We start from the raw sequence: 12,742 nt of genomic DNA on the forward strand, positions 1-12,742 counted from the left end.
TGCCAAGTGCCCTCTTTTCTGGGAACAAGGAATAGTCCGGAATAAAAGCCTTTGCCTGTTTGACCTGAGGGGATAGGTTCTACTGCCCCCTGGGATATGAGAGTTTGGACCGGTTTCACTGCCTCTGCCCACTGATTTGGACGTAAGTTTACCCTCTTGGAATTGGGAGTTTGCTGAAAGATAATTTGTATCCCTGAAAAATGATCTTTAAGACCCACTGGTCCTTTGTTACAGAAAGCCAATTTTCTTTGAAGAGGGAGAACCTTCCTCCTAGTTTTTGACGAGTAAAGGGAGGGCAGAGGGGGAGTCATTGCGAGTTTTTGCCATAGAAGGGTTGGTCAGAACTCCCTACCTTTGGAGCTGAAGTGTCCACTGTATGCTTCTCTGCTGGCCCTGGGAGAGGAGCCTGGATGGCCTGTCCCTGCGGGGCTTACCTTGGCCCTGTCTGCTAGCTGCAGGGAAGCACAAGTGCTTAGAGGGGAAAGTTCCTGCTGAATCTGGGAGGATGAACCTGAAAGAAATCTTTTACTGTTTGCATAGATTTTGCTTTGTCTTCCATCTTTTTAAGCATCTCTTCTGCTCTTACTCCAAATAAGCGCTCCTTATCTAGGGGTGCATTAATAAATTTAGACTTGACATGATCAGGGAGAGGTTGTTCCTTCAGCCATGCATGTCTCCTAATGACAGATCCTGTCACTGCTGCCCTGCTAGAGGCTTCTAGGGCATCATATTCACAGTGTAACGAGTGTTTTGCCACTTGACAAGCAGAGTGCAGTAAATCTGCTAACTCTTTTCAATTGGCACAGTCAGGAAAGGTAGAAATCTTTTGTTTTAATAGTTCCAAAGTGTGTTGCTGAAATTGTAACATATGAAACTGACAATTGAGTGCTCTGATAGCTAAGGTTGCAGAGAAGTACACTTTTTTACCCCATTTGTCCAGCGCTCTGGAGTCCTTGTCAGAAGGAATAGGATTCTTGACGGAAGTAGTCTTAGCTGGACATCCACCACGCCTAAAATAGGGGGGATGGCAGGGGTCTGTGCTGGGGTAGGTCCAGCGTCAGGGGCTAAGCTGCATTCATGGAAAACATCTTCCACCACTTCTAAAATAGGGGGGATGGCATCAGTCTGTGCTGGGGTAGGTCCAGAAACTCTCTAAGTCTTTTCTTAGGCTCTATACTAGGACCCTTGCTGTTCTCCATCTTCATTAACGACCTTTATACTGTCATCCCAAAAGTCAGCTGTATCCAATATGCTGATGACTCTACTCTGATTTGCTCGGCCACATCTCCAATAGAGTTATGGTCAGCTACCCAGACCACCTTTAATACAATAGAAAACTGACTTTCTGAACGTCGTCTGATCCTAAATCCCCAAAAAACTAAAATGCTGTTATTTTCACCAACATGTATGTCTACCGCTTTCACCTTTACCATAAATTCAAATGATGGCACAATAATCTCCCCTGACCCCTTTACAAAACTATTAGGTGTCATCATAGATAATAATCTAAAATTCGACCTACATGTTAACCAAACTATCAAAACCATCAATAAAAAACTAGGGTCACTTTACAGAATAAAAGCCTTCCTAACCCCTCCAGCTAAAATTGCCATAGCTCGCTCTCACCTTCTTTCAACCCTTCTGTATGCATCCCCTCTACTCTCAAATTTAAACAAGACTGTCCTTAAACTCTCAATTTGCTATAATCACATTGCCAGGTTTGCCACTGGGCTGCCATTTAGGACACATCATTGCATCAATCTAAACCAGCTTGGGTGGCTTGAACTACCCATCCTAATCCAGTATAACCAACTGATTATGGCCTATAAAATCCTCTATAACCCAGACAATACTCCTGCACTTAAAAATATTACCACCCCCTATAACAATCCTAGACCGATTCGATCCTCTAACAAATACTAGTTCAGACTAGCAAAATTAATAACACAGCCAATGACTCTCTTTGCAAACTGTAAGGAGATCCTGGAACTTTCTTCCAGCTGATATTACCTTACTTTCCACCTTAGGTCAATATAAAACTAGACTCAAACAACATTTGCCACTTAACTGGCTATGTCACTGTATCAAGCCTGGCTAATTCTCTCTAGAATGTGTAAAAATCTGTTAACCATCTTACTGTGTAATTTAATTTAATCCTGACTTACGCTCGGGATTAACTCTAACTTGTGGAACTTATTTAACTTGCTTACTTATGTAACTTCTGTAAATAGTCTGTTTGTAATATGTAATGCTGGTATTATGTAATGCTGTATCTGCTTACCCTTGGAGCTTTTCTCCCCGGGCCTCCGCTGAAACTGGACATGCATCCAGTCAGACTATCCCAGTCAACAAATGTAAAATAAAACAAAAATAAATAAAAATAAAGCTTCTTTAGGTCCCTGTGTAATGACCTCTCTAGTCCTTGGCAGGATTTCTGTACAGGTATTTGTGAAAATCCAGTACTCTGTAATACCAGTCAGGTTTACTGGGAGCACGTGGGAGGGTGTCAGGGGCTAAGCTGCATTCATGGAAAACATCATCCACCACTTCTAAAATAGGAGAGAAGGCATGAGGTCTGTGCTGGGGTAGGGAGTCTTTTCTTAGACTGGGGGAAGTCCTGAGATTCCCATTGGAAATGTTCCCTTAGGGTGTGAAGGGTTCCTCCAAAGGAAAGGTCCTCTGGAGAGGAGGCAGAAGGGATGGATTCTTCTGCATATGAATCCTCATAAGCAGTCAGAGGTTTTATTTATTTATTTATTTGTATTTTCAGTTTGACTACCGGGAAAGTCCACTGGGCCTGTAAGTGCCCATTTTCAGTGGAGGCCCGGGGAGAAAAGCTCCATAAGCAATACAGTAACGGCTACATAATTATAAAAGGTCCAGTAAATAATACATATACAATAACAATGCAGTAAGGAATGCATAAGTATAAAAAGTACTGCATACAGCACAGTTTACAGATATTAGAATACAGCACAGTTTACAGATGTTAGCATTCAGAGAAAGCATGAACAGCTGTCTTCATAGTAAAAGATCTAAGGGTTCTTACATTCTTATACTAGTAGAAAGGAGACAGTTTACATGCAGTTATTCAAAATAAGTAAGGTATACACTTTACATGCAGTCAACAGAAGTAATTTGCTATTTACATTATATACAAATTTGAAATCAAGTGAGAGTTGCTTAATCAGTTACCGAGAGCTTGAGTCCATTCCAGGAGAATAGTAATATGAGTTAGAAAGAGGTTAGGAACAAGGAGTATAAATAACTCCTTGGAGAATTTCCTTAATAGAATTTAGGTAGGGTGAAAGCAGGAATATTTCCATTTGGATGACAGGTATGAGAAAAGCTGGGTTTTGAAGTTTTCTGAGTCTGATATAGTCCTAAGTGAGGAAGGGAGAGAGTTCCATTTCTTGCCTAGTGAGAAAGAGAGGAGAAGCTGGCCGGCAGGTTGTTTGGGTTTGTGGATAGAAATTAAGTTTTGGTGTTCAGATCTCAGAGTTCTATTTGGGATGTATAGGGAAGGATGTTTGTTAGGGCTGGGTGAAATACAAGTTTGTGAGCAGTGGTAAGTTGTAGGTAGTCTCGATGATTAGAGAGTTCTTGCCAGTTCAGAGATTGTAGGGTAAGGCAATGATGGGCAGAGTTTTTTGTATTTGGTGGCAAATTTAGAGCTCTTATTATAGCAATTTTCAACTTTAGAGGTGATGGAAGAAGTCAGATTAGTTAGAAGAGGGGCTCCGTAAAATAAGGATGGCAGAAGGTAAGTAGTTGCCAGGGTAAGGAGAAAGAGATTATTCCTATAAAGCATACCTAATTTTGGTGGGTTTTCTTTATATTTTGTTGAATGTGGATATCGAACTTGAGGTGTTTGTCTTTAGTAATACCAAGAAGTTTTGCAAAAGGGACTACTTCTATAGCTGAGTTGGTTTGGCCAAGGGCTTTGAATGCATTTTTGTCATAAGAGAAAGTCCTGGAGAGAGGGAAAAGTATTTTTGATTTATTTGAGTTGAGAGAGGTGGTTTTGGTGCATCCAGTTCTCAGTGGTAGAAACTGCAGTTTGGGTTTTAGTCAACAGGTCAGGAAGGTTGGAGGCAGCACAGACTAAAGTTGAGTCATCTGCATATTGGATAACTGTTGCATCAGGGATGGCAGTGTGAAGGTTATTAATGAAGATGTTGAAAAGCATAGGACCGAGGATGGATTCCTGAGGTACGCCGGTGGAGTTCTTCCATCTGACTGCTTGAGATCTGTCTGACAGGTAACTGGAGAACCAGGATAAAGTATTAGGGGAGAGATGAAGGCTGGAGAGATGATAGAGAAGGTGGTTGTGGGAAATGGTATCAAATGCTCAAAAGTCCAGAATCTCCGGCTTGGTTGACTGTTTCTAGGAAGGACAGTAGGGCAGTTATGGTGCTAAAGCCAGGGCAGAAAGCCATGCTGGGTATGTGTAAGGAGTTGATTCTGGGTCAAGAAAGGCATAATTTGGTGGTGGACACATTTTCTAGAATTTTGGAGATTGGAGAGAGCAGGGCAATGGGGCAGAAATTAGAAATATTGGTGTTTTTGCCTCTTTTGTGAAGAGGAAGAATGTAGGCTAAATGCCAGAGTTTGGGTACATAAGATTATTTTACGGATCTATTTATTAGGATGCTGATTGGGGAGTGCAATACCATCAGCAGCACATTTTAGGAAGGAAGAAGGTAATATTATCAGGGACACTGGAGCATGGCTTTAGCTTGGACAGAAGCCTTTTTATAATATTAGTTGAGACTGGTTTGAGCTCAAATATAAAGGGAATGTTATTAGGGTTATTGGAAGGTGAAGAATGAGGGACATGTGGACTGTTGTTTGGGAAAGTTTTGGATAGGTCAGCAATAGTTTCTATAAAGAATGTGTTAAAATGTGAGCTTAGTTCAAGGTCAGTTATACTTGGGTCAGGGCAGGGATTATTCCTGGAGCCTGGATGGAGAATGGAATTAACTGATTTCCAGAACTGTTTGAGGTTTTTATTATTATTGGACTGGAGCTTACTATAGTAGGTTTTTTTGTCCATGGTGATTCATTTTTTTTACACGGTTGCGGAGTTGAGTGTATTGGAGCAGGGTAATGGGCATATTATTCTTTTGGTAAAGCTTCCAGGATTTGTCTCACTGACGCATGATTGGTTTTGTTTCTTTGGACAGCCAGGGAGCAGAATTAGCTTTGATTCTTTTGTTTCTTAGTGGGGCTAGGTAGTGGGGCTAGGGAGTTAAGAGCGTCTAGGAAGACAGAGTTGAAGTGTTCTAAAGCTTTGTCAAGGGGAAGGGTATTTAGGATTTGCCAGTTCATTTGTTTGAGAATATTTGAGAAAGTTATGGGGTTAAAGTTGCTAAGATTGCGAGTGGGAATGTAATGGTGCTGATATGGGGTGGAGGTAGTTGAGGATGAATGAAAGCAGAGAGATGTTCACTAAAGATGTCTGGGATAGTGCCAGAGTGAGTTATTTTACTTGGTTGCTGTTCCTAGCCAAAATCTGAATAGTCAGACTCCTCTGAATCCTGTTCTGTCATAATTTCTGGAGAAGGGTGCTTCTTCCTTTTAGAAGTTGTGGCCTGACTACCCTGGATAAGTGAGATGAGATCCTCCGCCATTTTAAGCATTTGTGCTTGGGTTGGTGCAGCAGGAGCAGGATGGTGGCTAGAAGCAGATTTCCTAGGAGTGGCCTGGCTTCTAGGTCCGAGAGAATCCGTCGGTCTGACAGAGATGGTAGTTGGATGAGAAGATGTCATTTTTTTGTCTACATTCGGTAGTTCAAAAGGCCTCCTCGGACGCCAGTGCCTGTGTTGCGGCTCTGGACCCAACCGAGGCAGAGACCGCCAAAGGCTCGGTAGACAAAGAAGATTTCTGCAGTGTACTGGACTCCAAAATGGTCTCAGTAGAGGCCTGCATAGATATCGAATCGGGCATGAGGGGCTGCAAAAACATCTCGATGAATTCCGGAGAACTGACTACCTGTTTAGTGGTAGTGTCATCGGAAGGCTTAGCCTTGTGTGGTTTGTCTCTATCTTTATCTATGCGTTTTTTCAGAATGTCCACGGATTTGTTGGCTGACGGACATTATATTGGAATGCAAAGACGGAACATGAAAATAACTGTCTACCAAAGAGTTCTACGGCAAATGGTTCTCGCATTAAAGAGGGCACAGAACCAACAATGGGGGACATCGTGGTCTGGGCCTAAACAAGTGATGCAGTAAGAATGGAAGTCTCGTTGTGGGATCTGCTTTCCACAGGTGAGACAATTGTAAACTTTTTCGGACATCGGTTAGTGCAAGAAAAAAGGGGCCCCAATGGGGTACTTAGCTTTAGACGTTTTCAGCTGAAATTAAAACTCTGGTAGCGACTGACTGGCACTCGTGTAAACTGTTTCTGCTACAGGCTCCATGGCAAGAAAGACTGATGTAATGACGGCTGCCTTGCTTTATAGCATTGATGACTTGACGTCAGACCACAGGCGACTGCAGCAGACATAGAAAAACATTGACTCTGGTATTCGGGCCAGCTGAGGGCTACCACAGCAGGGATAACCCACAGGTGTTGACTGCAACAGTGAAACACGAAGAACATCCAATGCTGCCTTGCCCAAAAAGAAGTCACCAGTAAGATCTTTGGTTTGTCTCTCCGGATCTTTAGTAATTACTCTGAGAGAAATGGAAGCCAAGGGAAGGCATAGAGAAACTTCTCCTTCCAGTGAAAAGGTGGTCTGTTCTCTGTATTTGAGGACAAGGAGTCCTGGTGCAAAACAGAGAAAGTTGTTTGTGGGGATGGAGGCAAATAAATCTATCTGCGAGATTCAACACCTGTGGACTACATCTCGGAAGACCTCCCTGTTCGGCATCCACTGGCAAGGCTCTTCCTTTTATCTGTTTAGAAAGTCTGCCAGGACATTGTCCTTCGAAGGGATGCAAACAGTTTGCAGGGACTGGTTTGATTTTGTGGTCTGATCACACACCACAAGAGCTAGTCTGCATAGCTGATAAAATCTGTCCCTCCCCCTTGTTTATGTATCACTTGACTGTGGTGTTGTCTTTGAAAATTCTATGTGGGCCTAGGGCCCAACATTGGGAGAAAATCTTTACAGCTTGAATTACTGCCTGCATCTCCTTCAAGTTGATGTGCTCAGTCCTCAGTAGCCACTGGCCTTGAACTTTTAGGGAGACCAATCTTGTCCCCATGCAATGTCAGCAGCATTTATGTGCAACTCCTGTTGCACTGTCTGCACTTTGAAAGGCAAGCAAGGCTTAAGGTTTACCTGTGATATTCACCACTGGACTTCTTTCTATAGACACTCAAATTCCTGTTCCTCAATGCTTACAGCATGAGAATGCCTGGACCAGATGGATTTCAGGTGTCATTGGATCTTTCTCGTATGGATTTTGGCTAAGGGGACCAGTATCCTGAGGCTTTCTCCTGCAGAAAGGGTAGCTGTATTAACAAGTCTTTTAAGTATGGAATATTTGATTACCCAGTGTCCTGCAGAAGGCTATGACTAAAGATAGGCACCATGCAAAGACCCTGGGGGCTGTAGAAAATCAAAAGAGGTAACTCAGAGAAGTGGCAGCGTGATGAGCAAGCTGAAAACCTCCTGAAAGTAGGGTGGATCGGAATGTGAAGGTAGGCATCCCTTAGATCCAAGGACACCAAAAATGCTTGTGGAAGAACGAAGGGCAGAAGAGTTTGGGGAGGCAGCATCTTGAATGAGGGAACTTTGAGGAAACTGGACCGATACAGGACAATTCTCATTCACTTTTCTTGGAACAAGGAAAAGTCTGGAAAAAAAACCTTTTTCTCCACATACTGGCATGGCACAGGTTCTGTTGTACCTTGTTTGATTGAGGTTTGAATGACTGAAGAAAAGAACTTTATCTGAGTGGGAGGTGAAGGAGGGAAGTCCTTGAATGGAGAGACTTCCTTTCAAGTCATTCTGTAACCATGCTGAATAATCGACAGGACCCATTTGTATGTGGTAATGAGCTGCCAATTTCCCACAGAAAAGAATCTTTGGACAGTGGGAGAGAAAGACTGGGGGACCGGACTGAGAGAAGGGAAGTCAAGCTGACTTGCTTGGGTAGGGAGGCCTTCCAGATTTTGAATCCCTGTTTAGTTTGTCTTGGAATCTTTTCCTAGGCATTTTCTTGGCCTTATGAGAGAGCCTAAACTTCTTCCGAAAAAAGGATGTGGGCTTTGCATGGTACTTTCTTTGGTATCGGGGAACCAAACTAAGAAAACTTGTCTGCAATCCTTCATTATTTTCCCCTATTCTTGCAAAGGTTTTAAACAAGTTGGCTGTATCAGTGCCAAATAAAAAATTCCTATTCAAAGGAGAATATAGTAGCTTGGCTTTCATGTCCTCAGGAAGGGGCTGAATGTAGCTATGCATACCTTCTGATAACAGAACCTGCAGCAGGTGGTCTGGAGAAAGCCTCCACTAAGCTGCATTTGATGCTGTACCTAGCCACCTATGAGGCCTGTTGCTTACTGTGTGGCCATTCCATAGAAGCCAAAGATTTATTTAAATTTCCCAAAGTAGACAGTAAACATTTAGTCATTTGGGTCTGGTATTTCAGGGCTCCGAAATCTAAAGCGGAATAGGTGCCTACCTTCTTTCTCAGTCTATTCATTGCTCTGCTATCTTTGAGGGAAGGGCATTACTAGCAAGTAAGAGTTTAGAAGTCTTGTCTGTAGCCATAGAAAACACAGAAGGGTTTGCCAAGAGATTCTTGTAGAGAAACTTTAAATCTTCAGGCACTTTGTAAAATTTATCAGGCCTCCTAGCGGCTGATGGCTGAAAGTTGGGAGCAGTGGAAGTAGATGCAAAGGCATTGAGAAAGACCACCATGACAGGAACTAGAGCAGGAGCGGGGCTCCTACCGCTAAATGATTATCATACCTATTTATGCACAGATTAAATCTGCCTGGATTCCCATTCAAAATGTCTCATCATTTCTGAAATGCCCCCCCCCCCCCCCCCAAAAAAAAAAAAAAAAAAAAAAACAGGGGAGTCAGGAAAGGGAGTCTTCATCATCACAGGCCACTTGGCCAGGAGAGTGGATCTGAGAAAAGTAGGCCATAGAGTGTTCTTAAGAATCTATCACCCCCCACAAAAAAAAAAAAAAAAAAAAAAACACAGACTCACTATGGTAAAATTGAGCTTTAAAAGCCATTTTAAGCTTTTCAACTTATGATTAAAAGTCAAAATCCAATACAAGTATCAGTGCAAACCTACCATGTTCTGCCACAGTAATGTCAGCATTTTTTACAACCTTAGCAGCCAAAGCTGAAAGGTTTAAAACGATCAAAATATTGAGAGCACAGCATACTGGATCTGATGCCACTGTCATTTCTTTTTCAAAGAACATATTAAAATACAAGGCATGTCTTTTACTCATTATTTCATACCGAACTGAACTTCTGCAGTCTCAAGTTGCACAGAAAGATTCAACATTTTAAGATACCTCAATGGTCTTCAAGGGCATTTAAAAAAGGGCACAGCAATACAATGTATTACTACAAACTCATATCTATGAGTTTCATAAAGAAATTAACTCTTTCATTTAATTAACTCTTTCATTTAATTAAATTATCTTAAATCATAGCCATTATCATACTTACGGATATCCAAGGAAGAGGAGATTGAGAACTGAATGATTTCGGAAGAGGTTTACAAGTGTCCAACACAGTACCCACCCACACATTGTGAGCAATATAAGACGTGATGTAATGAGAGCTGTGTACCGTATTATTGACGTCTTCCCAGTCTGAGATGCCTATAGTAAAGGAAACAATTGAAATATGGAAGAAAACAGTACTTCCAAGTGATGCTGACATTACATTACAGTTTTCCATTACTTTCAAAGCTATTTGCACACACATTCCTAAATATGCATTTAATTTTATGTATCTCATATAACTTAATTTTAACTTGAAAATATATTTGATTACCATTAGCAAATTCAAATCACATAAACTAAGCAGAATAGCACAGCTAGTGACACAGGACCATACATGCCAGCTGAAACAGAATATGCTACTGCTCCCTATGACTGGAATTTATGACAATACTGGATATCACAGCACAGCCTACACCACACATGACCAAGATCCTCTAGGGATCAAATCTCCCTACCTAGCAATGGATGCACTGAAAATACATAATTAGGTTACCCTGGTCACAGAGCTGTAGCTTCTGCTACACCTTTGACCAGTCTAGATGATCTGAACCTGTAAGGGAGGATTGCACAGAGTAGTGCTGGAAAAGTGCACATAGGTTCATAGGTGTGTACTACGCAAACCGCTCTGGAGCCTTTACAAACCTAACCCATAGATGTGTCCTGGCATCAGGCCGCCATTAGCTCCCGGCACTGGAGTGATCCCTGGGGTGAACTTTCTATTTCCCATCCACTCATCAATATTTCTCTTGAAAAGGGCCAGTGAGGTGGTCTGCTTGACATGTATGGGAAGTCTATTCTAGAGTATGGGTAGTCTCTGGGTTATGAACCTGTCCCTCCAGCATGTTCTGTTGATTGTGGTAATGAGGCTGAGGTCCCTGGAGCGTGTGGTGCGGAGGGATTGGGATTTGTTTAGGTGCAACATTTCTAACAGGGCTGAGTCAGACCTGGCTTTGTAAGTCAAGCAGAGATCGCCTCTTAATAGATGATATGAGATAGAGAAAAGTTGGAGTTTTTTTGAGTCTGTCCATGTTGGGCATGTGCTTAAGGCCTAGGATCCTCTTCGTGAGGTACTTTTGAGGCCTTTTCAGCTGTTGCAGGTGTTTAGTGAGGTACATGCCAAATGAGGCATTATATTCGATGATTGCTCTAATGAGGGAAGAGTAGAGAGAGAGGATGACCTCTTTCTTCCTGGATGCAAAACCCTTGGTAATGAGATGTGCCACATAGAAGGTCATTCTGACTACATTGACAATGTGGTGGTCGAAAGGAAAGGTTGCTGTCAACCTTTGTCCCCAGATCTCTTATAACACCTTCAGTGTTCAGTGGGCTACTATCAATGTGGTAATTAGTGGGAAGTGAGTTTTTCCCAAAGGAAATGATGATGCATTTTTTGGCATTAAGCTTAAGGCCATGGTTTCGACACCGGTCGTTCATCTCAGTGAGGCCTTTCTGTAGGCTTACATCACTTGGGGAGTTAATAATGTCTCCCAGCTTGCAATAGTCGGCAAACATGGTCAGCCAGAGTTCCTCCGTGTTGGCCTGGACTTCTAAGAAGCAGATGTCAAACAGGAGAAGACCCAGGACCATTCCCTGTGGGACTCCACTAGTGACTGGTTGGCAGTCTGACTTGGTGTCTGCTACTTTCACGCTGTGGGTTCTATCTGTGAGCCAATTTGTAACTCACCTAGTGATATAGGAGTTGATGCCTAGTATGGTGAGCCTATCAATAATTCCTGAGTGGGGAATGGTATCAAAGGCCTTGGCCAGATCGAGGTAGGCTGTATGAACTGAAAGAACTCAAAGAAGTCAACCAGGTTGAGCAGGCATGATCTACCCTTCACAAAACCAAATTGCGTGGGATCCAGAGTTTGGAGATTCCCTATATCCTTGTTAATCAGGTCCATGATGATGCGCTCCATAGCCTTACATATCAGACTCGTTAGGCTAATGGGCTGATAATTCCTAGGGTCTGTAGTCGCTTCCCCCTTTATGGAGAGGGATGACTAACAGTGCGCCATTCTGTAGGGACAAAGCCTGAGGTGGGGCTGTGATTGAACAGGGCACACAGGTGTGGTGCCAGTTCACTTTTTAGTTCACGTAGAACACAGCCAGGGATATTGTCGGGTCCCATGGAAGCTGTACTCTTGACCTTGGACAATGCAGCTTTAACCTGTGCTGCAGTAATGCCAGGTGCTTGGCATTCTTTCGGTATTGTGATTGGTCCTTTTGGGGGGGAGAGAGGGGTAATGTTGACACTGAATCTGTCAGCCAGTATGTTGGCAATATCTGCTGGCTCAGTACAGAAGGTACCATTGTGCAGTAACTCACAGCACATCTGGGTATTGCCGTGGAGATTCTTGATATAACTGTAGAAGGCTTTGTGGTTGTTTTTAGCATCTGCCGCAATTCTGCCTTTGTAGCTAGCTTTAGAGGTTTTGATGAGGGATCTCAACTTTTTGTTGAGGCTAATAAGGTAGGTTTTCCAGTCTTGGGACTTCACCTTTTTCTGCAACAGTTTCTTCCTTCTGTTGTAGAGTTTGCTAATGGCAGGGGACCACCAGATTGGCTTCATTTTTTTTTTTGGAGGAGAGCATCTTGGTTCTGTTGGGTATGGCTAGTTCCACGCATTTATGTACGTGTTCGTAAAGTGCATTGGTGTATGATTTGACAGTCATGCACCTATTTTCCATTTGCATGGGTGCCATGAAGTTAGCCACCTCTGTTTTTAGGAGCCCAAAGTCAGCTTTGGAGAAGTTTTTCATGGTGGTTACCTTTGCTGGTGGTGTGGGTGAGATGTGGATTTCCACAGTACTTAGTTTGTGGTTGGATCTAAACAGGAAGGAATTGACTATTGGTGTTTAGCAACAGTTGCCCATGTTAATAATACCCAGATCAAGGATGTTGCTTCTTCTAGTGGGGGGTAAGAATGAGCTGGTCCAGTGCATTAGAATTAATGAATTCCAGGAAGCATTGGCCAAGGGTACTGGTGCATGAGTAGTTTTTCCAGTTGATGGAGGGGTAGTTGAAGTC

General features: G+C 42.7%; 1 protein-coding gene across 1 annotated transcript in view; it reads right to left on the reverse strand.

The window, feature by feature from the left end:
• TMEM39A (transmembrane protein 39A) overlaps positions 1 to 12,742 on the reverse strand; it is a 448,606-nt gene that overhangs the window by 251,818 nt on the left and 184,046 nt on the right. Inside the window, exon 4 of the mRNA XM_044059483.1 lies at positions 9,654 to 9,808. Within this exon, the coding sequence (XP_043915418.1) occupies positions 9,654 to 9,808 (155 nt within the window). The remainder of the gene's footprint in view (positions 1 to 9,653; positions 9,809 to 12,742) is intronic.

This window comes from Protopterus annectens, chromosome 17.part0 (assembly GCF_019279795.1).
Source record: "Protopterus annectens isolate FY-2018-M chromosome 17.part0, PAN1.0, whole genome shotgun sequence".
Classification (NCBI taxonomy): domain Eukaryota; kingdom Metazoa; phylum Chordata; order Ceratodontiformes; family Protopteridae; genus Protopterus; species Protopterus annectens.